At 36.8% G+C, this 26,061-nt stretch overlaps 2 protein-coding genes across 12 annotated transcripts in view; both read right to left on the minus strand.

The window, feature by feature from the left end:
• Window positions 1-872: 872 nt before the first annotated feature.
• mtif2 (mitochondrial translational initiation factor 2) lies at window positions 873-10,941 on the minus strand. 2 transcript variants are annotated; one of them, XM_039689095.2, is made up of 14 exons: window positions 10,794-10,941; window positions 10,077-10,224; window positions 9,800-9,932; window positions 9,481-9,652; window positions 9,223-9,383; window positions 7,864-8,040; window positions 7,542-7,681; window positions 5,284-5,408; window positions 4,974-5,178; window positions 3,360-3,612; window positions 2,706-2,846; window positions 2,279-2,443; window positions 1,386-1,526; window positions 873-1,271 (listed from the first exon to the last, which is right to left on the minus strand). In XM_039689095.2, the coding sequence occupies exons 2-14, from the start codon at window positions 10,212-10,214 to the stop codon at window positions 1,099-1,101; spliced, it is 2,124 nt and encodes a 707-aa protein (XP_039545029.2). In that variant the 5' UTR covers window positions 10,215-10,224; window positions 10,794-10,941; the 3' UTR covers window positions 873-1,098. The 2 variants fall into 2 exon arrangements, with proteins under 2 accessions (XP_039545029.2, XP_088989883.1); XM_089133757.1 differs by lacking the exon at window positions 10,077-10,224 and having other exon boundaries at window positions 10,794-10,933.
• Window positions 10,942-11,584: 643 nt separating this feature from the next.
• Window positions 11,585-26,061, minus strand: part of ccdc88aa (coiled-coil and HOOK domain protein 88a) — a 35,445-nt gene continuing 20,968 nt past the window's right edge. Inside the window, exons 14-27 of one of the 10 annotated variants that reach the window (XM_089133759.1) lie at window positions 25,933-26,060; window positions 25,674-25,815; window positions 24,241-24,393; window positions 23,880-24,041; window positions 23,180-23,457; window positions 21,348-21,491; window positions 19,720-19,906; window positions 19,362-19,507; window positions 17,686-17,778; window positions 17,366-17,589; window positions 16,120-16,203; window positions 15,694-15,858; window positions 13,760-13,825; window positions 11,585-13,668 (exon numbers count right to left, since the gene is read on the minus strand). In XM_089133759.1, the coding sequence (XP_088989885.1) occupies window positions 12,962-13,668; window positions 13,760-13,825; window positions 15,694-15,858; window positions 16,120-16,203; window positions 17,366-17,589; window positions 17,686-17,778; window positions 19,362-19,507; window positions 19,720-19,906; window positions 21,348-21,491; window positions 23,180-23,457; window positions 23,880-24,041; window positions 24,241-24,393; window positions 25,674-25,815; window positions 25,933-26,060 (2,679 nt within the window). In that variant the 3' untranslated portion in view covers window positions 11,585-12,961. Of the gene's footprint in view, window positions 13,672-13,759; window positions 13,826-15,693; window positions 15,859-16,119; window positions 16,204-17,365; window positions 17,590-17,685; window positions 17,779-19,361; window positions 19,508-19,719; window positions 19,907-21,347; window positions 21,492-23,179; window positions 23,458-23,879; window positions 24,042-24,240; window positions 24,394-25,673; window positions 25,816-25,893; window position 26,061 lie in introns of all 10 variants that reach the window. The other 9 variants (XM_039689086.2, XM_039689085.2, XM_039689083.2 and 6 more) reach the window with 9 other exon arrangements.

Below are 26,061 nucleotides of genomic sequence, written 5' to 3' on the forward strand. Positions count from 1 at the left end.
GTTGTGACTTGTGTACACTACTGGTCAAATGTTTTGAATATTTGATTTTCTTTTTGTGAAGTCTTGTGTGGAAGATTGGAGTAAGGATACTGAAAAATCAGTTTTGCATCACAGAAATAACATAAATCTAAAAATATATTTTAAAATCCTGTAGATTATAATGTTTCACAATGTTTCTGTTTTACTGCATTTTTGATCAAAACATCGTTGGTAAGCATTTAGGACAGTTCACTTTGAAATTAATGTTTGGTATGTTTTAGCTTACCTCAAGGACATCCAAGATGTAGCTGTCTTTGTTTCCGCAGTATTTTCAATTTCGACATTTTTTGGTCAAACCGTTCTTGTCTGTCAGTCATATAACGCAGGTCTATGGGGATCTCCTAAAAGAGCATGCACAGAGAAGTCCAAATTAAACATGATTTAATGACTCGTAAATGTAAGGTTTGTGTGAGAAAACAGTATTTAAATAGTTTTTACCTCTTGTTAACAGCCGTCGAAATGATCTGAATCAGATGTTCAACTGAACCGAACTGAACCGTCTCCAAAGTTACGCCGGAAGTGATCTCTCGCGCGTCTATGTCACGCATTGTTTACACGGAGATTTTGGAAGTTTTACCTTTCACTAAACATATTTAGATATACGGGATTTCGATATATCTAAATATGTTTAGTGAAAGGTAAAACTTCCGAAATCTCTGTGTAAATAATGCGTGATACTAAGTAATTATACCTTTACATTTTACTAGTACTATATACAGTATATTTCCATCTTGATTTGATCCCTTTTAAGTGTTTAATCATGTTTTATGAAAGCTCCATTGTGGGATAAAGGTTGAAATATTCACTTCAAAGAACAAATTTTGAAAACACAACTCTTCCTCATTTTTTATTTACATTATAAAACAATTATTATGTACACTCATCAGTGTTCAGTCCTTATATGGAGAGTCAAAATGAAGTCAATCAAATTTTACTGTTTTTTTATTATCTATTGTTGATGGTGTAGGAATTGCTACAGGAAATATAGTTACAGCTTTTTCATACGCATGTGTAGGCTGTATACTGTATACAGTATACTGATCCACCAATTGCAGTCTCTTAAAATCCTGGATCCCAAGATATTTTTTGTTTCAACTCAGATTCGCTGTAACAAACTATTTCATCCCCGGGTTTGTATTGTAGCTCCTCATTATCTAAAGAAAGGCCACATTCCATGCCTGTCTTCACTGTCTGAACATCATCCTTCAGATGTTTCATTGTTGTCAGTGATCCTAAAGGAAGAAAACAAAAGAATGGAGAAATCAATTCAAACAGCAAACATTTAACATGTCAAAATCCCAAGCTGCATAACCATGGCATTTATCAGGCCTGATGCATTGGTTTACCTTCCCAGAGAATCTCTCTTCCTCGCATAAGTCTAAATTTCATCTTTTTGTCCAGAAGGCCCTTCTGAACTCTACAGCCAGCCACTGGGATCTTCTTTTTCCCGACCGTCACATCAAACGTGGCCAAAACTGTGGCTTCACCTGAAGCAAGAGGGGGAAGGGAAACATTCAAGGGCAAGAAAGACAAATAACCTGTTTATATATATATATATATATATATATACACAAAGCACTAGTTTGTTTTAGTCAATGACTTATCAGCAGAACTTTGACATTCACATCACAGAAGTATTTTTGACTAATTAATCATTCTTTCAGTTACCAATGTGTCTGTAGCACTTGCATCTCCATTTAAAGCATTTTATGATATTTAAATCTCATTTTACAGATCAAAATTAGTACGAGTATATTTGTAGGTTATATCTGAGGCTGGGCATCAGGGAAAAATGAATCTATGCTCGGTTCTGTTTTGATTATGCTCTTCGTAACACTTCATGGGATTGTAGTTCTTTCCCTCACTAAAGCCATTAAGCACACAGTCTTGTACCTTTGTATTTTGTCCAAAAATCAAAGTTTGTAATGTTATGATTCATCTTGTGGCTGGTTGGCTTGATTCATGGCTTATAATGGTTTAACAAAGACACATTTTGTATTTCTTCTTGGAAATGATTGATCTAAGCTTATGTGCCTTGAGAATTGAGTCTCAATTGAAAGAAAACACATTGACAAAAAGATTAAATCCAGTATTTGGTGATAATAACATCATAATGAGAGATTGAGAAGCAATTTAAAAAGCCCGGTACATCAAATGATGTAAATGATTTTCAGCACATGATGTTAATAGAACAAAGTTCAATGTTAAAATCAAAGTGTGATATTAAAGTTAAACTCACCAACGATATTTTCTTCAGTGGTTGGGGACAGTTTGCTGCTCAAGTCGTCTTTGAGTTCGTCTATGAGTTTGTAGATGACTCTGTGTAATCGTAAGGGAATGTCCCTCTTAGCAGCCATCTGCTGAATCGATTTATTTGCATTAACATTGAACCCGTATATGATGCCTGACCGATGATGGAGAAAAAGAGAGAATACAAGAAAATGACCAAGTAGCAGTCAATTCATGGGCTGTAAATAAGTGGTTCTCAACCTTTTAGACTTGTCAAACTAGTGCCAAAGGCAATACTTGAAGATCCCATTAGATTTGCAGCTCATTTTCATATTGATATATTTATGGACATTTTGAGTGGCAATATATATGCAGTATATATATATATATAGGGCTGTCAAAATTAACAAGTTAATGCACACCGCCAACTTGCTTACCTGAGAACGTCTCTGCCATGGTGATGTCTTTTTCTGTGATGTCGCCCACACCAAAATGTACCACATCCAACTGACACTGGTCATCAGCATCATAACTTTCCAGGATGTTCAAAATAGCCTCCACTGAGCCGTCAACATCCCCTAAATAATCAGACGAGTACAGCCGGTGGTCACAATATACTCTTAGCATTCTGAATAAAATAATACAGGGAGGAACTTCATTTTGTCCATCATGATAATATTATTGATGATTCACAGTGAGATTAAAGGTACACATTAGACATTCTACTAACTTTAAGTAACTTTACAACTACATGTAAGCTCTCATTAGAGTATTAGACTATTTGGTTAGGGTTAGTAGAATAAGTTGACATGTAGTTGCGAAGTTACTTATAGTTAGTAGAATCAATGTCTAATCAAAATAAAGTGTTAGCATTTTAATATTTAGTCAAAATGTCATCTTTCTTTCTACTTTCTTACAAACAACCTCAAGTTTACATTCAGATCTGCATCCATCCAAACAATGGATCCCGCCAGAAATGTATTACATTTTTGATGAAAATAATTTAGCCAATATATAAACTGTGCACAATAAAGGTTATTCAGAATATACTGTATATATATATATATATATAGTAAGGATCATCATCTCACCTTTGATGATCACGGGCAGTGTGAGCTCCTCTATGTCAGTTTTCTCACTGGCCCGGTGGGTGAGTTTATGTTTGTTGGCCCGGTACATGGCCGCCCTCCTCTGTTTCCAGGAGAGATGGGCCATGCTCTCCCGCTCTCTCTTGTAGCTGTCGTCATGCTCCTTTTGCTTGGCTTCGATGACCTGCTGGTCTACTTTCAGCTTGTCCTGCTCTTCCATGTAGCAGCGCCACTCAACCACCTCACGGGCCCTTTGCTAAGAGAACAAACTATGTGAACTACGCCAGTGTGTGGAGGTTAGCCAGTCATAACATATATCATTTATAACACCAGTCAAAAGTTTGCAATCATTACGATTTTTTTAATGTTTTTGAAAGGAGACTCTCAAGGTCACCATGGCTCCATTTGATTAAAAATACAGTAAAACTGTAATATTGTTAAATATTATACAATTTAAATGAACTGTTTTCTATTTTAACATATCTTAAAATGAAATTTATTTCTGTGATGGCAAAGGTTCATTTTTCAGCATCATAACTCCAGTCTTCAGTGTCACATGATCCTTCAGAAATCATTCCAATATGCTGATTTGCAATATTAGAAGAAGCAATATTATCAATGTTGAAAACAGTTGTGCTGCTTAATATGTATGTAGAAAGAAACTATGATACACTACCATTCAGAAGTTTAGGGTAAGTAAAATAAAAAAAAGGGAAAGAAATACATATATTTAAAATGATTAAAAGTGACAGTGAAGACATTTATGATGATACAATCCTCAAAATAAACTGCTTTCAACTGATAATAATATGATTTTTTTTTCTTGAGCAGCAAATATTAGATATCTTAATATTTTTGATATTTAAATATTAGATATCTTAATATTTTTGTAGAAAGAAACTATGATACACTACCATTCAGAAGTTTAGGGTAAGTAAAATAAAAAAAGGGAAAGAAATACATATATTTAAAATGATTAAAAGTGACAGTGAAGACATTTATGATGATACAATCCTCAAAATAAACTGCTTTCAACTGATAATAATATGATTTTTTTTCTTGAGCAGCAAATATTAGATATCTTAATATTTTTGATATTTAAATATTAGATATCTTAATATCTTAATATTTTTGTAGAAAGAAACTATGATACACTACCATTCAGAAGTTTAGGGTAAGTAAAATAAAAAAAGGAAAGAAATACTTTTATTCAGAAATAATGCACTTAAAATGATTAAAAGTGACAGTGAAGACATTTATGATGATATAATCCTCAAAATAAACTGCTTTCAACTGATAATAATAGGATTTTTTTTTCTTGAGCAGCAAATATTAGAATGATTTTTAAAGTGGCACTGATTGGAATAATGATGAAAACACTCAAATATAAAATTGTTCTTTTAATTTGTAACAATATTTTACAATAATCCTGTTTTTACTGTATTTTCGATCAAAAAAACGTAAACATGGTTAGCAAGAGATCATTTTTTCCGATACATAATTAAAAAATCATAATCATTCCAAATTTTTGACCAGTAGTGTATAACATTTAAGATAAAAAAAAAATGCTACAAAAGTGTAGAATATGGCTCTATAAAAACACAAGCTTAGGGATACCTCTGATTCCACCTCCAGGATCTCCTCACCAGCAGAGGGAAGCTCTTTCCAACCCACGATCTCCACAGGGATGCTGGGCCCGGCCTCAGTCACATCCTGATTGTGCTCATCAAACATGAAGCGCACTTTAGCCCAGCACTTTCCTGCCACCAGCGTACAGCCCTTCCTCAGAGTGCCACGCTGGATGATGGCCGTGGTGACAGGCCTGTGAAACACAACAGCTGATGTGACTGATGCCTTGATGGCAGTGATATAAGTGTAGTTTTTATTAATCTCGGACACTGGATGGACAGGTCTTCTTTACACTCACCCTCTGCCTCTGTCTGTGCGGCTCTCAATGACCGTCCCTTCTACCAGGCCTGTGGGGTCACCCTTCAGCTCCAGGACCTCTGCCAGTGCCACCGTGGCTTCGGCCAGCTGTAATAAATTGTCCCCCTGCAGAGAAATTACACTCTAAATGCTGCCATGTTCACATATAATAATCCCAATATCATGTGATGAGGTACTACCATCACACAACTACATATGGATTGGAGAGTGAGCAAAATAAACCCTGACAAACCCCCGGACTCCCCAAAAATATTTAGACACCTAAGCCACGGCAAAAAAGTATAAATGTTATAGAGTGCCGAAGTTACGACGTCACTCTGTAGGCCAAAACGTGGAAGTGAGTTAGCATTTTAGCATTACGGTTCCCTCGCTCTAAAGCCTATGGGATTTTTGAATGGGTTTTTGCTAAATTGCCTGAAATAAGGTCTGTGGTGAGCAAAGCCTCTAAATATTTTCACGTTTTGATCTATGACATAGAACACATAGTTATAACCTGCTTGTGGTTTTTTAAACTTTATTGTGTCTGATTGTGTTTTTTAAAATCTTTATATAGGCTTCAAAATGTATAAATTTTGGATTAACTTGTAAAGATTATATTGCTAGACAAAACGTGTAAGGGTCACAACCCTTTGTTAAACACAGATCTTATTTTTTGCGATTTTCCAAAAGTCTATGGGGAAAATGCATTGCTTTTCGACCGAGGGAACCCATGCGCCGCTAGCTTCCGGGTTGTCCTACAAAGTGACGTCATCACTTCGGCACTCTATTGCATTAGATGCTAAAATGTATCAAAAGTGGCATTTATTTAAAAAAATATATATATAATACAACCCAATTTTCATGCAAGATGTTTTACAAGAAGAAGTTTCTTGGGGTTTACAACTCATGCTGTTCAAAATGAAGACAAATGTTTGGACACTTCCTGGTTGTCATGTGTGTCAAAAAGAACACATCTTTTTCCGAGTCAATTCGTTCATTTCGTTCGTTGAATGAATCAAATGACTCGAAAAAGATTTGTTCATTTTGATGAACGAGTTTGAACAGGAGAGTCACAAACGCGCATCACAGAACAGAGCAAGGCGGGCATTTGAGCTTATAAAACATAAACTTTATGTATTTTTTTTTTTAAATTAGAGATCGTTTCGCTTGATAAGACCCTTATTCATCGTCTGGAATCGTTTAAAGCCCTTTGAACAGTTTGCACTGAAACTGTTTTTTGGACCTTGAACCGTTTGGTTCCCATTGAAGTCCATTATATGGAGAAAAATCCTGAAATTTTTTCATCAAAAACTATAATTTCTTTTGAACTGAAGAAAGAATGACATGGATATCTTGGATGACATGGGGGTGAGTAAATTATCAGCAAAAGTTATTTTTAAAGTGACCTTCAGAGCAAAAATGACTCGAAAATGTGCAATGATTTCTGAAAAAGGCTTGTACAGCTTACTGCTAGGTTTGATATTTTGCTATTATGTGACATTTTATCCAGTGACATTAAATATTTTTAAAGGCCCACTGAAGTGCCTTGAAACACATGAGCATTATTCACTGTGCTGTAATTTCTAAAACAGGAAGAGAGGGCGGGACATATCAAATAGCTCCTCCCTTTATTTAAAAAACAGTCAATAGCATTTAGTTTAAATCACAGCTCGTTCAGAGCCGCTAAAGCACTAATCGTTTCTCCTCTAATCTCTCCCATATCGCTTTAAAGTACAGCATTCTGAGGAGAATGGCTCTGATAGGTTTTCCAGTCTGCGTCGACTCGCGCTTATGATCCGCTCTCTGCTGTCGTGTCTCTGGACCAGAGCAGACTGTGTGCATGCTGTGGCGGTTCACGTGAAACTAAGGTAAAACCAGACTTCTTTCTACCCAATGGAAAACATATTTACAGTCTGAATCGTCTGAATGTGTTATGTACATGACCGCCGCATCAATTTGTAATGTAGGGGGCGGAGCTTTAGATTCTAGAGAGCATTTGATTGGACAGAAAATCTGATGAGAAGCTGAAGCGCAGAGTGATGTCATCAAAATCATTGATCCATATTGGCGGAAGTGAGAGACTGTAAGTTTTGAATGCTTATATGTTTATAAATGCGTATTTTGTCATTGTTTGGGAGCCCACTAGCTTATAGATAACAGTAAGGCTAACATGTTCATACTAAACGGCCTAAAAATTTAATTTCGAATTCTTTAAGCGTGGCATAAGAGGAGTTCAAATATAAAGTGCGACCACTGTACCTTTAATGCAGACACATGGATGGCCTGTATTTCCCCACCAAACTCCTCACATAAGACATCATGTCCTGCAAGCTCCTCTTTCACACGATGGGGGTCAACCTGAGGTTTATCACATTTATTCACAGCGACAACGATCGGCACTGCAGATAAAAACACACATTGAATCTTCATACACACAATAAACAAAACAACTGGATCTCAAAATGTATTTTATATATATATATATATATATATATATATATATAATGTATAGCTAATCCAAAATGAATAAAAAAATTAATATAAATATTAATTAATTCCTAATTATTTTTATTGTGACTACCTTTGGCTTTTTTTGCATGCTGTATGGACTCAATTGTCTGTTTCATCACACCGTCATCGGCTGCCACCACTAGGATGACGATATCAGTGACCATGGCTCCACGTGCCCGCATGGCAGAGAACGCTGCATGACCAGGTGTGTCCAGAAAAGTGATCTTTTCACCCGAGGGCAGCTGAACTGAACAGGACACGGACTCATTTTAACACAGGTCCTTTGCTTGGTGGTACAACACATGGCATTTGGCTGAAAGGAAGTACATACTGTAATCTTGGGAAAGAATTGCTTGTATTCAAAGGAAATCTGTATGTCGTCCTTTAAGTTGAACCCTCAGAGACCCAAGCATTAATATTCATGATTCATTATTTTTTACATCCTTGAAAGTCACTATGAATCCAAAATCTTATTTTTCAGCCTAAATTCAATCTGTTTATCATATAAAGTGATCAAGTCTCTTCAGAAAATTTGGACAAAACCAAAATTCATATGGATTTGCTTGAAATTTACATGATCTCTTTATGGACTTTTTGAAGAGTCAAAGTGTTAGATGTGTAGCTGTCAATAAAGAGACAGACAGCTTGCAGATTTCATCAAAAAGATTTTTTGATATTTTTAGGTCAAACTGGTCTTGTCTATCAATCATATAATGGAGGTCTATGGTCACCACCTTAAAGAACATGCACAGAGAAGTCCAAATTAAACATGATTTAATGACTCATAAATGTAAGTGCACATTGATGGCCTAAGACACGAAACGAGCGGTTTGTGTGAGAAAACGGACAGTGTTTAATATCGTTTTACCTCGTTACCACAGCCACAAAGCGTCCGTGCCCTCAGATCAATTGGACGTGGCTGTGGTTACAAGAGGTAAAAACGATATAAATACTGTTCGTTTTCTCACACAAACCGCTCGTTTCGTGTCTTAGCCCATCAATGTGTACTTACATTTACGAGTCATTAAATCATGTTTAATTTGGACTTCTCTGTGCATGCTCTTTAAGGTGGTGACCATAGACCTGCATTATATGACTGATAGACACGAACGGTTTGACCTAAAAATATCAAAATCGAAACTACTGCGGAAACAAAGACACCTACATCTTGGATGCCCTTGAGGTAAGCTAAAACAAACCAAAAATTAATTTCAAAGCGAACTATCTCTTTAAGTCTTGCAGGTTTGGAACGGCTTTAGTGGCTTTAGCAAGTCACTCTTCCCCCACCAAAACGTTTTTTTCACCCATTTTTAGTGAAAACAAGCTATCATTTAATTGCTTTATACAAACATTGCAATTGTGCAACACTGGGTCTCTGATAATAATTAGAAAATCATAAATGGCCCTGATATGTTGATGAGTTCAGTACCCCGGAAGGCTCCGATGTGTTGTGTGATTCCTCCCGCCTCCTGAGCAGCAATTTGACTCTTCCTCAGGCTGTCCAGAAGGGTGGTCTTTCCATGGTCTACATGACCCATGATGGTCACCACTGGAGCTCGAGGGACTAACTGAGCGGGATCTGGGGGAGGCCTGACAATTCAAACAGGTTTTTAGAAATTTCTGAAAATTAAACATGTAGAAAATGATACAAAAGTCAAGACAGCTGTATTGTTAAAATCGTCCTCACGATTTCTCGATATCTTTGTTTTCTCTGACTTTGGTTTCAACCAGTTTGGCCCATTTGTGCTTCATTCCCGATCTCTTTACTGCCTCTTTTATCCATTTCTCCTCCAGAAGTGTGTCGGGCTCCAACTCGTCCAGATCGACTTCTGTGTTGAGCAGGGCTTCATAGACGTGATCTAAAGAGGGGGAACAGTACATATACAACCTCTGTGATGATCACCATTAATGAGAAATTGAACGGGTGTTCCTAATAATCCTTTAGGTGAGTGTATGTAGCTTAAGAGACTCCATCATAAGCTCATCTGATTTAGATTAACACTCACCAATGTCTTTATTCATGGCCTTGGCGAGTTCAGCCACAGTCATCCTCTGTTTGATCTCCACCTCCTGCTTCTGTTGTTTCTCTAGCGTCACTGGTTTCGATTTGAACTTCTGACCTTTGAATTGGCCCTTATTCTACAGTAAAACAACAAACGTGACATGTTTTGCTCACTAGATGCACATAAGGCATCCAAACAATCTGGTTTGTGCTGTTATCTTGTGATCTGCTGTGACCCTTCTGATAAGCATTAGTGAAGGGTTCAACATTTTGAGGCTGACCTGTTTTGCAGCCAGGTGTCGGACCTGAAGACAGGTGGACGACGGGGGTTCAGGGACCCAGGCAGGGGCAAGACGTGGACTCCCATGATGCCAACAGGACCACGCAGTCCTGCCAATCAAGCCTGATATCCGCTTCATTGCAGATTTTCTAATTATAATTAAAAAAAAAAGCTTTGCAGTTCATATTCGAACAATGAATATGAAAATATAGCAAGGACAAGGTTAGTGCAATGACTACAATTACAAATTGCACTATATCTTAGAAGAGAAGACACTTTTAAAATGATGAGAGGCATCATGAATAGTAGTATTAGTTAAATAACTTGTAATGACATGCAAATGTTATAAAACAAATTAATCTAATACTAAAGATGATGATGACTCACTTTGTACTTTGATACCATGGTTGATAGATGCTATAATACCATGGAAGTTTGATAAATACAATGGTACTGAATGATTACTATTTGTTTGTCATTGTATTTACATGATACTCGAACACCATATTACCATGGTTTATGGCAAATATGTTGAAAAGATGTCATCACCATCACCATCTTCATCATAAAAACATGGTCATACCAAGGTACTATCTAACGTTATAACGTGAATGCTGACATTATAACAGTAGCTCAAGGCAAATTACCAGATTATTTTAATGCATGTGAGAAACTTACGTAAAAAAAGAATTTACTAAACAAGAGAAAATACACTTACCCGTGAATTCATTCAGTATACAGACATGAAAGCAGAGACGAGAAGAAGATAATTTTAAGCAAATAATATCTTAAGTCAGATGTCATTTCTGCTGCATGGGCGCCGCCATGACAGTGTATCCCACAATGTATTGCGCAGACTGCAGTCTACACACACAAACACGCAGTGGCGACAAATTCAACAGTCCATGGAGCTCCAAAAACAGTCATATAGAACTAGAATAAGCGTAAAATTTACTGTCAACATGCACAAAATGCTCAGAAACATTTTTAATAAAACATGTGTAAATCCCAACACGGTATATTTTTAACACATCGTTTTATACACATTTTAATATTTCATATCTTGTCTATTGTGTTAATACACGTGTAGTCTACATAGACTATTTATATGCGTTTTATATTTATTTATAAACTTTTTTCTGTGTACTGGACGCTTCACCAAGGCATTAGCATATAGCTATCAATCTCATTCTGATTCTGAAACCATTGTAGGCTATAGCCTACTTTTGTTTGGCGTTTTCCTTTTAATTTTATTAAAAAATATGTGTAGCCTATCTAATTTAATGTTACCAATGTTTTAATGCAAAACCTTCAACCATGTCAAAAATTCTTCTTGAATCTCAAATTAGTTGTTACTTTTCTCAGCACTGCTCCGGACGAACCAATCACAATCTTACGAGATTGTTTTGTTTGTTTCTGCTCGGTGGATTTCTATCCTTCAAATACAATCAAAATGTGTCCAATACATTTAAATGAGGATTTCTGAACCACCAAACGCCCAAAACCACATTCTTACAGTAAAGTTGTTTTTATTTAATCAACAATCATACAATCTTTGTAGCTATGTTTTAAATCACTTCTGCAAACAAATGCAGGAAACATGAGCACAAAGCACCACAATATGAGCAATAATTTAGAAGGAAAACACGATAAAAATTAGATAAAAAGCAAGATAGGTAGCCTACTCTTTAGATATTTACTGGTTTGAACAAATACTAGGTGCATTGATGCTAAAAATAAACAACAAAACACAGACACAATTCTGCAGGATAGGAAAAATGACTGTATACAATAGGCCTAGTCAGAACAAATGAGCCACAGCAGTTTTGATGCTACATGCAGATGGACTCTTGTATTTCTTTTTTTATTATTATTTTACTTTCATGCAATTTGTAATTTGAAAAAAGTGAACAGAATAATTCACCACATGAAATGCAAACAATACAAAATACATTTAAAAAAAGAAATAAATAAAGAGAGACAAAATAAGGAAGGAAAAAAATAAATAGGCCTATAAGTGTCAACCAAACCAAGAGTTGTAGGATTGTCCAAAGAAAAAGATTGTTTGGATTGTCACATTTCCGGGTAAACTTCTATAGCGGTGAATGAGACTACACATATTTTTTGTGTGTTCTATTTGCTCAAATGGCAAAAGAAAAACTCCATTATAGTGTTTTCACAACTTTCAAAACAAGGAAAAAAATAAAAATAGGGGGAGATTAATAACGGTGATCAGAAGAGAAAAGGATAATTTTTACCATCAGTCTCAAAGCTGTATTAGAAATACCCTCACAGCATCGCTAGTTTCTCGTAATTTGATGCAGGGCTAATATAATACAAAGTATAGTGTTATAAATGTACATAAACCAAGATATGGTGCAAAAAAGTCTCTATAAGTTCTTGTTTTTAATATTTATAAGCAATCTCACAGAAACGAGTTTTTTTGTAACTGAACGAATCAGCCGTTTTGAACGAATCGTTTGACTGAATGATTCAATTGACTGACTAGTTTGCCGCCACCTAATGGCGGTTTTAAAATCATTTCAGTTTAGCAGAGGGACTAAGGGAAGAAGATTGAATGCTGTTTGTTTTCGGTCATGATTGTACCAATAGGTTAAAGAGACAGAATGCCTTTATAAACAGACTATTAAGAGAGAAATATGAGTTAACATTGTAAATATAACAGATATACAGTTGTTAAGGTTGCATTGCAAACAATGTTTTAGCTTATCTGGGGGTGGGAGCCACGACTGTTTCTTTGATTCGCAAAGGCCGCACTTGCCCATAATGTTTTCAAACTGATAAAAGGGAATGTTTGCTTAACGTTCACAAAAAGTTTTTTTTTTTTTTAACATTCAGTAAGGACGTTTTCAAGGCAAAACGTTCTTAGACCATATTTTTGTTACCTGGGCTGGTACTTGACTCACTGAAAATTGTGTTTGTAAAGACTGAATCAATGGTGAATTCTGAATCAAAAAGGTGCTCTGGTTTGAGGTCTTCCTCTTCCAAGACAAGGCTTCCTTTTAAAACCTCGTCACTTTGGTCAGGTTGAATCATATGAGGATCAGCAGCGTTCTTACTTGACGCCGATCCCACTGACATAGTGCTAAGGACACTGGCACGGCGGCTGTTGCCCTCTGACGTGGAAATGACACAGCTGGCGCGGGGTAGGTCGGAAAGAGCCTGGCCTGATTTGGGGCTTCGCATTGGCGTGGCAAAGCAGTTCAAACACCCTGATACGGAGGAGGACTTCCCTTGCGTCTCGAGAGCAGTTTTAGGATCAGACTCTGTACTTTGCACGCTCTGAGTTTTATAAAGTCCAAAGTTTGCTTTGTCCAGCTTCTGTGCTGAACGATCTCCAGTGGATCTCCCACTGCTGGACCTCCGCACCGCACTCCCGGAGGAGCAGTAACCCTGCCTGAGCTCCTCGTAGTTGGGCCGAGCTGGTGAAGGCGAGTCACTGACTCGTTGCCGATTGGACGGGAATGGATCTGGAAGGTTGCTGCTATCACTGGACCAGGCCTCGTTCTCCAGGCTCACGCTAAATTCGCCACTGCTCGCGCTCGGGGCACGACTCGATTTGCCATTCAGCCCTGCTGAGCATGTCAATTAGAGGAAGTTATAGCTCAACGGGATCATAAAAACTCTCAGAAAGTTGTTTTTGGTCTACCAATCAATTCTTACCATGATCTTGGCTTTCAGTGCCATTTGCAAGACTTTGTGGAATTGTGTCTTCTTGGAAATCTTTACCTGAAGGGACAAATGTGTAAACACCATTGTGAGATGTAAGATGAGGTTTGGTCGATTGGATCACAAGTGGACGACGTTACACACAGGTGTAAACCGGGTTTAAAATGTTTTAAACTTGTCCACTTTCGACCACTTCCAGAGGGAGTCGAAAACACATTTGACTGGATTGCTTACGTAGAGCAAACAGCCACAGAAGACCGCCTACTCTCCGTCTCTGACCTAAACCGTATGGGAAGCACTCTAGACAGATGGGATTTAAACTTTGGCTGGAGACCCAAGTTTGGTTTGAAGATGAAAAACATACCAAGCATATTGTTCTCTCACCATTCCTGATTTCTAACACACACTCACAGAGTTCGGCTGATCTTGCTTGTGTTTTTCCATCGTCTCTGGGCACGTTCATTTGTGAATTGCTTATTTCGTCCATTTGATTGAAAGATCTGAAACAAATTCATACATTTATCCGCCCATAAACTCTTCCCTTTGAAGAAATCAGGACAGAAGTGGTTGAAAGTGGACAAAAGAGATGAATTAAAACACCAGGTGTAAACGGGAATGTCTCCCTAGTCCGCTAGTGATCCGATCAACCAAAGCGCATCTTAAAGGGATACCCCACTTTTTTTTGGAAATAGGCTCATTTTACCACTCCCCCAGAGGTAAACAGTTAAGTTTTACCGTTTTCGAATGTATTCAGACAATTTTCTGATATTTAGAACAATATCAGTAACCAGACAGTTTCTGGTCTCATTGACTTCCATAGTAGGAAAAAAATATACTATGGAAGTCAATGAGACCAGAAACTGTCTGGTTACTGATATTCTTCTAAATATCAAAAAATTGTCTGAATACATTCGAATTGGTAAAACCCAACTGTTTAACTCTGGGGGAGTGGTAAAATGAGCCTATTTCCAAAAAAAAAAAAAAAGTGGAGTATCCCTTTAATTCCTGGTTTAAACAGGGTCTCAGATACTCAAGAATCATGCACTGTATTCCAGTTACTCATCTATCCAGACTGAATAATGACGCTGTATGACTTATCTTGCAAAGCATTGAAGCACCAAAGCAGTGAAATGGTGCTAATGTGTTATTGGACTTTATAATGTTCCATGGTTGTTTTGGTGATTGTCATGGTATTGATCTTTAGTGTTTATTTTTAGCATGTTGCTATGCAGTTGCTATGATGTTCTGGGTTACCAATGTGTCAACATGTCATCATGTCTTTTGCGTAAAGTGGTGTGTTATCTATACGCATTTTGAGCTATCCGCGTCTTTAACATTAAAATGTAACGTCGTCTGATGATAAAATGCATGTGTTTAATGTAACCTTCTCCCTTTAAATACTTTGGTCAGTTCAATAATAATTTATGCACTTTATATGATGTATTTGAAAGATTTAAAGGAGCAGTCTTAATGTCTATCCATTGGCGCTCCTGTTTGTATATTGCAAATGAAAGTTAATTTCTATGTTTTTGTACTATGGACCTTTCATTTTGAGTCCTGAATAAAGTAATATCATCATTATCCCTGAATTGTTCAACTGGACTAGGTTGATATGGGATTCAGAAAGTAATAAGTAATCCAATTACACTGTCGAAGATGTAATTAGTAGCTAGTAATTAAATACTTTTTTAGAGTAACTTACCCTGTTGTTAAGGGGTTATGTGGCTACTTACTGGCTAAAATAATCACCTGACCTCACCACTTGTGGGATTAGTTATGCACCAAAATACATTTAGGGGTAGGGTCGAATTTGTTTGGATCACTCACAAGTACGAGCAATCGCAATAGTGATTGTGATGCTTGTCACAAACACCATTAATGCCAGATGAATTGCAAACATCTACATCTTATGTACAGTTTTGACTTACAAGCTTGATTATGTATTGTTGTATGATTGTCTATGGAAGAGTAGGGTTGAAATGATGATGATGATGATGAGGAGTGTTTTTTTGAAATGGCAATGGTGTGCTGCTCTTCCTGCTGCCCGGAGTCCCCATCCAAACATCTCTGTGACTGCAGCAGGTCATTCATTGCTGAGATGAAACATGAGAAGAGATGAAAATGAAGATGACATGAGATGACGTTGAGGCAGCCTTTGTCTTAAATGAGTTAAAGCATTTATCTTGCATTACCCTTTTCTCGTTCTCTGAAGAATAAAAGGCTTTGATTTACTTGTTCATAGGTAAGCTATTATGGTTGATGCAAAGATCATTAAAGCATCATGTATAAAAAAATAAAAAGCAATGACAGAGAAAGCACAACCATTACAGGAAAGACAGGATGTGAGGTCTTACACAGAGCTCGGCGGAAGAGAGACTTGACTTTGTCTTTATCCTTTGGTTTGTTACGCTTAACATGAAACTTTTTCAGGGCGCAGACTTGGTCATCACAATGGAAAACATGAAGACAGAAAATGAGGGAGGAATACATGACAATACAAATGTTTGTGACCGTTTTCATTTGAAGAAAATTCTTTTGTAAGAAAGAACATGAAAAATAACAAAACAACCACAGTCGCATATATACAGTGTATATCTATCTATCTATCTATCTATCTATCTATCTATCTATCTATCTATCTATCTATCTATCTATCTATCTATCTATCTATCTATCTATCTATCTATCTATCTATCTATCTATCTATCTATCTATCTATCTATCTATCTATCTATCTATCGCGAATATCCCGATACTGAACTTATGATACGATATTATTGCGATACTTCAAGTCATATGATAAAAGGTTAACAAAAAATGTACTGTTGATTAAAATGATAAAAAGTTTTTTGTATTGCGATATATTGTTACACCCCTAATATATATATAATTGTGATTAATCGCATCCAAAATAAAAGTCTGTGTTTACATAATATATTTGTGTGTGCTGTATATAATTATTTTGTATATATAAATACACACACATGCATGTATATATTTAAGATAGATTATGTATTTATACATATATACAGAATTTAAGCGCAAATAATTCTTAAATATATACATGCATGCATAGGTACAAAATAATTATCTACAGCACACACAAATATATTATGTAAACACAGACTTTTATTTTGGATGCGATTAATCGCAATTAACTTTTGCACGGCCCTAATATATATCAGTGTTAGTTTATATTAGCATTTGCATTAGCTAATGTTAATTAATTAGACCTTATTGTAAAGTGTTACCGAAATATTTGTGTTGAACAGTGTGGAAAAGAATGGAGGACCAAAGACGTGAAATGAATCAGGAACCATACATCAAATAACTGCATAAATGTTTAATTAGAGTAACTCCTCTCGAAGTGTTCTCTGGGACCAAGGGTTTTGGATTTAGAAGTTGGGGAGTTTTCTAAACAGCAGAAGTGATTTGTGGGGTGAGTTACTACCCTTTGCTTGGCTGCTTGATGCTATCCTGTTCTCACTCTCCTGACCTTGGGATGTTGGGCTGAAGGGTTTGCGCTTGATTAAATGGCTTGTTTCTGGATGTTCCTGGCCTTGGACTCTGACAGTTTCGTGTAACTGAGGTGATACTCACTGCTGCTTCTCTTGGGGGACAGGGTGTCACCATTAAGGGAGTTGGGAGCAGATTCCTCCGAGCCCTGGGAACCCACGAAGGAGCCGTTGTCATGGCAGCGCAGGTCATCCAGACCCTCGCATGACTCGGAGCGGAGCTGGGGAGTTGGAGAACAAACGTGCTCCTGATCACGAGCCCTAGTCTTCATCAACTTCCTCATCTTCAGCGTTATCCAGTTGCCCCGTCTTCATTGAGTAACCATTTGAGAAAGGACAGAAAATATGATAAATAAAAACAATCTTGACACACACACACACACACATCACATAATGGGACGGTACCTGCGAGGAGGCGATGGGTCATAGAACTTGTACTGATCCATGATTTTCTCCTCCAGCTTTTCCTTTTGCCTTCTGAGTTCATTCAGTTTGTCTCTGTCAAAACAACAGTGCAGTTATTATAGCGCTTACATGCCATAAACATCCGTACAGTGGAAATCACTTTTGACACCCAATTATACATATTCACAACAACAGTCATGACCCTGTGTATTTTTAAGTTGTTTGTGATTCACTGGATTTTTTGTTCTACTTAATAAAAATCGAATATTATTTTATTCTACCCAATAACATGTGTTAGAGCTTGGCATAACTAGAAAAATGTAAAAATGTACATCTCAAAATGTATTAATTTAATTTACATGACTATCCAAAATCTGGAAATCACGTTTTCCAGGAATGTGTGAATTTGTGTTCATTTAGAATTACTATTATAATTTTATAGATACAATTATAATTTTTCCTTCATATTTTGTATTAGTTTTAATATTGATACTTAGTTTTTTTATATATATTTATATATATATATAAAGAATATGTCTATATAGTTTCTATGCCAACATTATTTTTTACAGGTTTAGTTTTGTTAACTATAACCCTGGTGGGAGTCCTCGCTCTTTAAATATAAAAAAACAGCTGTTGAGGGATACATTAAAATAAGAAATATCTTATAATTTTTAGTTGTTTTAGCTTATTTTAAGTCATATTGTCCCCAGGTTGAGTATCACTGCTCTTAAAGTGAGGGTTGGGTTTTTCTTAAATTCTCAGATTTTACATTTAATTTTGTTATTTATTGTAGAAGAATAATTAAAATGTCCTTAAAACACTGAAATGTATTAATATCAAACCATGAACCATCAACATGGCATATGCTGAATACAATACTAGTTGCTAAATGTCTCGAAGTTCGTTGGTTCATGCTCTAATAGTTAATTCACTTATAGTGGTCAGGAGGAACCATGTTTATCTGCAAGTAAACCCATATTTATTGTTGTCTAGGTTATATTTTTTGACCTTGCATAGTTTTGTTTATGGTTTTCTAAGATGAGGGAAAGGCGAACAACCTCCCCATATCGGCATCTACGTAATTTGATTGGCTTCAACCAGGCGACAGATTAATTTGTGCTAAAATGCCACAGACCTTGATGTCTACAACAACAACAGATATGAGAGTTGTTTTGTTTTCCCATTAAAAGGTTTTTTTTAATCGGGTTATCCTGAGCATAAATAACCTTGGTCATTTGATAATCACTGCTTTGCAGATTTGCCAGATTATAAATAAACTGTCTTTGGTCCCACTTTATATTAAGTGGCTTTACGTACTATGTACTTACATTGAACAATAGGTACAATGTATTATTGTGTTCCTGTTCACTTTTGCTGCTATTGAGGTGATATAAGGGTAAGGTTAGGGACAGGTTAGGTTAAGGCGTGAGGGGAGGGTCAACTGTGTAATTACAAATGTAATTGCATAAAGTAATTATAGCTGTAATTACATTCTGTTATTTTTAAAATACAAATACAATGTAAAAACATGTATGTACACAATAAGTCCATTGTATCAAATTATTAATTTCAATGTATAGTACTTAAAGCCACTTAATATAAAGTGGGACCCTGTCTTTACCTGATATCTATGCTGCATACATAAACACTTCATCCAAATAAATGCTTCTCACATATATTGTCTCTGTTCCACATGGAACAGGTCCTTGTTCTCCATAGTCTGATCTAGCAGGGTCCGGTTCTGCAGCATCAGGCTCTGGATCTGGTCCAGCAAGTGGCGGTTCTCTTCCTCCAAGTTCCCCTTCAGTTGGGTCAGCAACTGAACAAATGTGCAAAGAGAGGTCATTCAGCAAGGACTTAAATGACTTAATCATTAGCTTTGTTTAAGAAGCAACAAAGTTAGGATGATGGCACGAACCAGCATAAACCAGCCTGGACAATATGTTCTGCAGGTATGTAACAGATTGGAGTAAAATGGTCTAAAATCATTTTGCTCTGCATGTATGGCGATGCCTAATGTCGGATGTATACCTCACACTGGTTGGTCAGTTTTATAGTGGCGATCTCCAGCTGCTGGTTCTGCTCTTTGAGTTTGGACAGCTCTGACTCCAGCTGTGTCTGTTCCAGTTTGCTGGAGTTCAACTGGCTCTTCATGCTCTTATGTTCGACCTGAAGTTCCTCATTCTCTGCCAACAGCTTCTGGTAAGTCTGATTCATCCTGGGCAAAGCACAATGTTGATAGAAGACATCTTTATTTATCTCTACACGACCAGGACTGGAGGAGCTTTCAAGCCATGTCACCATTGTGTTTAGCTCGGGTGCGTCTCAATCTGCTCCCTAGCTACCTATGCATACATGAATTTAGGCACTGGTGAGGACCCTGTCTCCCTAAACATTGGGGTAAATGATGACTCTATTTACAACGACATCACAACATCCTTGATGTACAACATCACTACTGGTACAGCAGAACTAGGGAGCCGATTGCGACACACCCCTTGGTTCTCATGTGCTCCAATGTTCCTGGTTACAAATTACATTCACATAATCTACATTTTAATTTGAATTTACGTACGTTCTATATATTCTACATACTACACTCGCCATATTGTCATTATCACGTGACTTTCCAGCAACAGTTGCGTCGCTTCACTTGCATTCATAAATTCTCTCCTGTAGCCTCATAGAATAGTAAAGTGTCCATTGAATGCACACTTAATGGAAGTAGGTCATCCGGGGACTTCTTGCCTACTGTTTTTCGATTACTATGTTTTCATTTAGATTTATTCATTTAGCTGACGCTTTTATTCAAAACGACTTACAATTGCTATATATGTCAGAGATCACACCCCTCTGGTGCAACTAGGGGTTAAGTGTCTTGCTCAAGGAACACATTGTTGTCTCTGAACCCGGGTATCTCACACCAAAGGCATGTGTCTTGTGTGCCATCACCACCCCATTTTCGGACATACTACATACATACATACATACTGCCATTGGCGTACTGTTTTTTGAATATTATATAGTAGGGAAGTATTCAATTTCGAATGCAGTGATAATGTTTGCATTAAGACACAAAGTGAGCCCTTTTACATATTTAAACGATCTGAAATGCAAGTATCAAGCGCAAAGCGTAAGTAACTATGTGGGCGGGTCTTGGGCGCTATTGCTACATTACCGACGGGATAAATGACTCTTGCGCCCGACACATGTTTAAAAGGGGTTGGTCTGAAATAGCTTCATTATTCATAGGTGTGGTTTGGGCGCAACGTGAAATAAACGAATCAGAGCGTCATCCAACATACCCTTTAAGAGCCACTATTGGGCAAACAGGTCTGATCTGTCATTACTACAATTAGCCTGACAAATTTGGGTAAATGTGTAAGCTAGATTTAGGCCTACATTTTACATCTTCATGGACACCACAATGATTTTACTCATGTGTTAATATGTATCCTTGTTGTAATGTATGATTTTCAACAATAAAAACTGCATCTGTGTTGATGAGAGAATCAAAGTCTATGCGTGTTGTGCACCCGCTACATTATGGCCAAAATAGCATTATGAACAACGCGCAACGTGTCACTGTCTTTAGACCAGTTTTTTTCTGGTCAGTGGCGGAATTGTTTACACCAAGGAAACAAACACACATCACTTACCAGTCTTTCTCGTCTCGGAGTCTTTGGCACTCTGCTGTTGTGTTCCTGTTCGTGGATATTTCATTCTGCATCTTCAGCTGTTCTTCTCTAAGAGCTCTCTCTAACCCCTCCAGCTGAGCGCGCTGTTGAAGTAGTGTGTTATACCTGTAGATGTAAACATGTCATAGACTTGCACTTGCTCATCTAAAGCAGCATTTAACCCTCTGGCGTTCTTCGTTTAACAGTCACACTCGGGAACTTCGGGTCAAAATTGACCCAAAGGGCGGGATTCATATTTAAAAAAGAAAATCATATATATATATATTTTTTTTACTTGTTTTTTTGTAATATTTTTTTCTTTTCTTTTTTGGTGTTTTGAGAAAATTTCAAAAATACAAAAATGTATAATTAGTATTAATGCAATAATTATGACCAAATTTTCCCCCATTGAATATAATAGGAAAAAATATTTAAAAAAAATATGTTTTTGTATTTCATACAAAAATACAAGCTGTATTTAAAAAAAAAAGCTGTATTTCATTTTGGAGTCAAGCCTAAGCCTCATAAAAGCAATTTTTGAAATTAGATGGATGCCATCTCGTGGACAAGCTGAGCTTTTTAAAAATGCAAAACACATGTATAATCTAATTTTTTTTAGTGTGTTTGTGTATAAAGGTGTGTGTGTGTGTGTGTGTGTGTGGATGTGTCTGTTTTGCACTCTTGATGTTTTATAGATTCACCCCTTCACTGTTGTGTGCTTTTTTTCAAGATCGTTGCTGATTTGTAGATTGTACGCACAAAAAAAACTCAGTATTTTCACATATTTGCCAATTTCCCATTCATTTCCTATGCGGGTCATTTTTGACCCGAAGGTCCTGAGTGAGACTATTTTTTTTACGATCACTTGGACTTTTTTTGGGTGTTCATATACCAAGTATCATTAAAGTCACCAAGTTTCGGACCATTCCGATGAAGCTACGATTTTTAACATTTTTTTATTTAAATGCTTCGGGTCATTATTGACCCGAAGAACCCCAGGGGGTAAACATGTACATACACAGATACATATACTGTATAAATATAAAAAATATTTTCCACCTTTTCCAACTTATTTTGCAACACAGAAGTAGGAGAGGCTTCCGATTCATTAGCAGATATACCGTAGGTACACAGTTAACAAAAATGTTCATAGAACATTTTGCTAAAGTTCCCATTAAGTTATGGTAAAGTTATTCCTGAATCTTCTTTGAACATTCAAAATGTCAGGTTGGTTTTTCAAACCAAAAATCTTTCTTGGCTATTGCTACGAACGTTAAGGGAACATTTCATTTCATTATTTTACTAACATTATGGCAATGTTACTTTTAAATGTTCTCTAAACATTCTTGATTCTTTAAAAAAAATGACAAAAGTCCATCAAAAACGTTTCAGAAAAGAAAAAGCCTTTCCATGAATGATGTATAAATAATGTTTTTGTGCTAACTTTTTGAGAATGTTGTATATAAAAGACCAGAAAACCTTGATTGAATGTAAATATTAACGTTACTAGATGAATGTTTTCTCATAACTTTGAGAGAATCTTTCCAGGCCATTAGCCAAAGTTCTGAGAACGTTTCCTGTTAGCAGGGTAAATAACTAGAAGAATAACAAAGTGCAGTAAATGGTAAAACTATTGCTTCAGTGGGAAACCAGTCTTTGGCAACAGGGTGACATGGTTGCGATAATATCAAGACAATATTTTTGTATGTCTAAAGTACCTAGAAGCCTTGCACATTCAAGTTATCGTTAAACAGAACTTCGAATGAGTCTCATAACCTGGGACTGTTAAGACATCTTATGGCGTGTGTACTAACCTGTCCTCCAGTGATCTGTGCTCTATCTCCAGGGTTCGGTGACTGTTCTCCATTGTTGAGTACCTGTGTGACAGCACCTCCAACTCTGCTCTCTGTCTCTCGTGCAGGACGCTCAATCTCTCATGGTCCCGGAGAAGAAGTTCATTAACGGTGCGCAGATCTTCCCTCTCTCGTACCACACCTTCCCTCTCAGCCTCAGAACTCTGCCGTTCCCGCTGAAGCCGTTCATTATGAGCCATCAGAGACGAATTCTGGAACGATAGAGTTGACTTCTCTACCTAGGAAAGATTGAGGAGGACAAAGATAGGCCAATGACGGATTAGATCTAAAAGGGGCTCCACTTAAACCTTTAATATTTTATTATAGCATACTACTGGTTGGGATTGGCTGCATTTATTTGATCAAAAATGCAATAAAAAAAACTATTTTGAAAAAACGTGTTTTCTATTTTATTCTAATTTATAATGCAATTTATTCCTGTGATGCAAAGCTGTATTTTTTAGCACCATTACTTTTTTATTATTACATTTCTTATTTGTGCTGAAAACAATTGAGCAGCTTAATATATATATATATATTTTTTTTTTTTTGGGGGGGGGGGGGGGGGGGCAGTGATCCATTTGTTCAGCATTCTTTGATAAATAACAATACAATACCTATATTGCATATAAGGCAGCATCCCTAAATTATGGTGACTTACCTGCAGCTGTGCATTGTGTGTCTGCAGTGCTGTGTTGTTCTCCTGCAAGGAAGCCGTCTGCTGTTGCAATGCAATTATTTGTGCCTGCAACCCATCTGACTGCGCCTTCAAGGTCTCCAGTTGTGTTTGCAATGCCTGTTTCTCAGCCTGTAATGTTGCATTCTGTACAAGACGAACCAAGGGAAAATATGTCAAGTTCATGTAGCTCACCCAGTATAACTTGATGCTAACAACACCAATGCTGTGTGTTTGATTCTAAAATATGTTGTTTAAACATAATTTCAAGAAAACCAAAATCCTCCCTCAAGTATTTAAACAGGTTGACTGTGGGTCTGGACACTGCCTCCATCATGAGACTCACATTTCTCTCCACCTCAATGAGTCGATCTTTGACCTTCAGCAATGCCCATGTGGCCTCCTGACTCTCTCTGTGCCATGGCCTCTCTGGTGGAGAGCATTGTCCTGCCTTTTCCTCCTCCTCCCTTTGAAGCAAAGCCTCATAGTTCTGTTTGACCTGCAACAGTTCATCAATCACAAATCATACTGTTCTTATTCTAAGGAGACAGAAAGTCTTGTTAAGGAGTGGTCAGTGGTCACATTAGCGAAATTGGCAAAATTTCGAGAGCATTAAAAGTTCCATCGCCTTTTGTCAATAGTGATGTATGATGAAATGAACACACAGAAGGCAACTTTCTGTTCAGCCAATCTGTATGTCCAACTTGAACCAGATGTGAAATATTTAATGTGTATCTGGAATTTTTTTACTTTGATATGGAGTTACTGATCGCATGGATTCCTATTGAAATTACTCTGTTTCTCCCGCAAAGAATTTGCTGAACAATGGTAAATGCGACCACAACTTTAGAGACAGGCCAATCATATAAAAATGAACGAGCTTAACACAGCAGTTTTAATTTGGAATCATAACTTAGCAGTTAGCGATCATGCTATGGCGTTCTGCAATGCTAATTTATTCGTTGAATGCAATGTAATGCTTTGTATAAAAACGAAAAGAGCCAATGACTATATTGGCGCAAACATGTCCTAGTTTTGTACATTATTCTGGACCAACTTAAAAAAAATTGTTTTTAGCCTGATTTGAGATCAAATTTGGTCAGATTCTAGCTGGTTTTAAAATATTTATTTGTATTGGTTTTAAAATAAGTAAATCAATATTGTTGGTTTAACTTAAAAATGAGGTAACCAGGTTGCCTTAAAATTTTAAGTTCACTGAAATGGAATGAGTTAATACAATGAAGGAGATTGATTTAATCATCAGAAACTCAAAATATTATGTTATATGAACACAAATTATTTAAGTTGATTTGACAAAAGAAAAAATGTTGTGATTACAAATCATGAAAATATTTTTTTTTTTACAGTGTAGTAAACAGTTTTGGTCTTTCCCAGCTAACAACAAACAAACACGTTCAAAGAACGCATTGCTAATGTTCCCATTAAGTTATGAAAACATTATTTCTGAATGTTCCCTAAACAGTCTCTGAAATGTCCAGTTTGTAAATGTTTCAAAACTTTTTTTTTCTTAGCTGCGAACAACAAGGGAACAATCCATTTTGCAAACATAATGGGGAAGTTACTGTCAAATATTCCTGAAGAAGTGACATTTAAAATGTTGTGCTAAAGTTTGTGAACATTATTAAAGACCAGAAAACATTGTTAACAAAAAGCAAATGTTTTCTTAACATCATTGGAAGAACCAATATTGTTACCCATTCAAGCATGTTAGTAAAATGACTAGCAAGTAAAACTTGGACCTGGCTGGCATTGACTCACAGTTTTAAGATCCTGTCGTAGTTGCTGGTTTATCTTGGCCGATTCCTGCAGACGGGCCTCCAGGGCAGCCATTCTCTCTTTTTTAATCTTCAGGGATTTCATTAGAGAAGACTCCAGCTCTGACTCCAACTGCTTACACTGACTGAGAGAGTGAGGGAGAAAAAGACAGAGTTGGCCATTAGACATGTCTAAAAAGGAATCTGACATTTAAAAGTATTACCTTGGGCTTGATTGAATATATAAGTGGATGTCTGGATACCCCTGGTCTACAGCCTCGTGATCTCCCATTCGTGTCTCCTGGTTTAACTTTATCCTCTCCAGCTCATAAGTCAAGTTCTCAAGATCAGTTTCTTTCTGTTGCAATTTCAGCCTCTGGTCCAGAAGCTCC

Source organism: Pimephales promelas, chromosome 8, assembly GCF_988280905.1.
Source record: "Pimephales promelas chromosome 8, fPimPro1.hap1.1, whole genome shotgun sequence".
Classification (NCBI taxonomy): Eukaryota; Metazoa; Chordata; class Actinopteri; order Cypriniformes; family Leuciscidae; genus Pimephales; species Pimephales promelas.

Bases quoted from the DNA above. Each gene is read 5' to 3' on its own strand.
- mtif2 (XM_039689095.2), bottom strand. From the start codon at position 10,214: ATGAAGCGGATATCAGGCTTGATTGGCAGGACTGCGTGGTCCTGTTGG. The intron at 9,384-9,480 runs GTGAGGACGATT...TTGAATTGTCAG, and splicing joins AACAAAGATATCGAGAAATC to GCCTCCCCCAGATCCCGCTC. The intron at 1,272-1,385 runs GTAAACCAATGC...TTCTTCCTTTAG, and splicing joins AAGAGAGATTCTCTGGGAAG to GATCACTGACAACAATGAAA.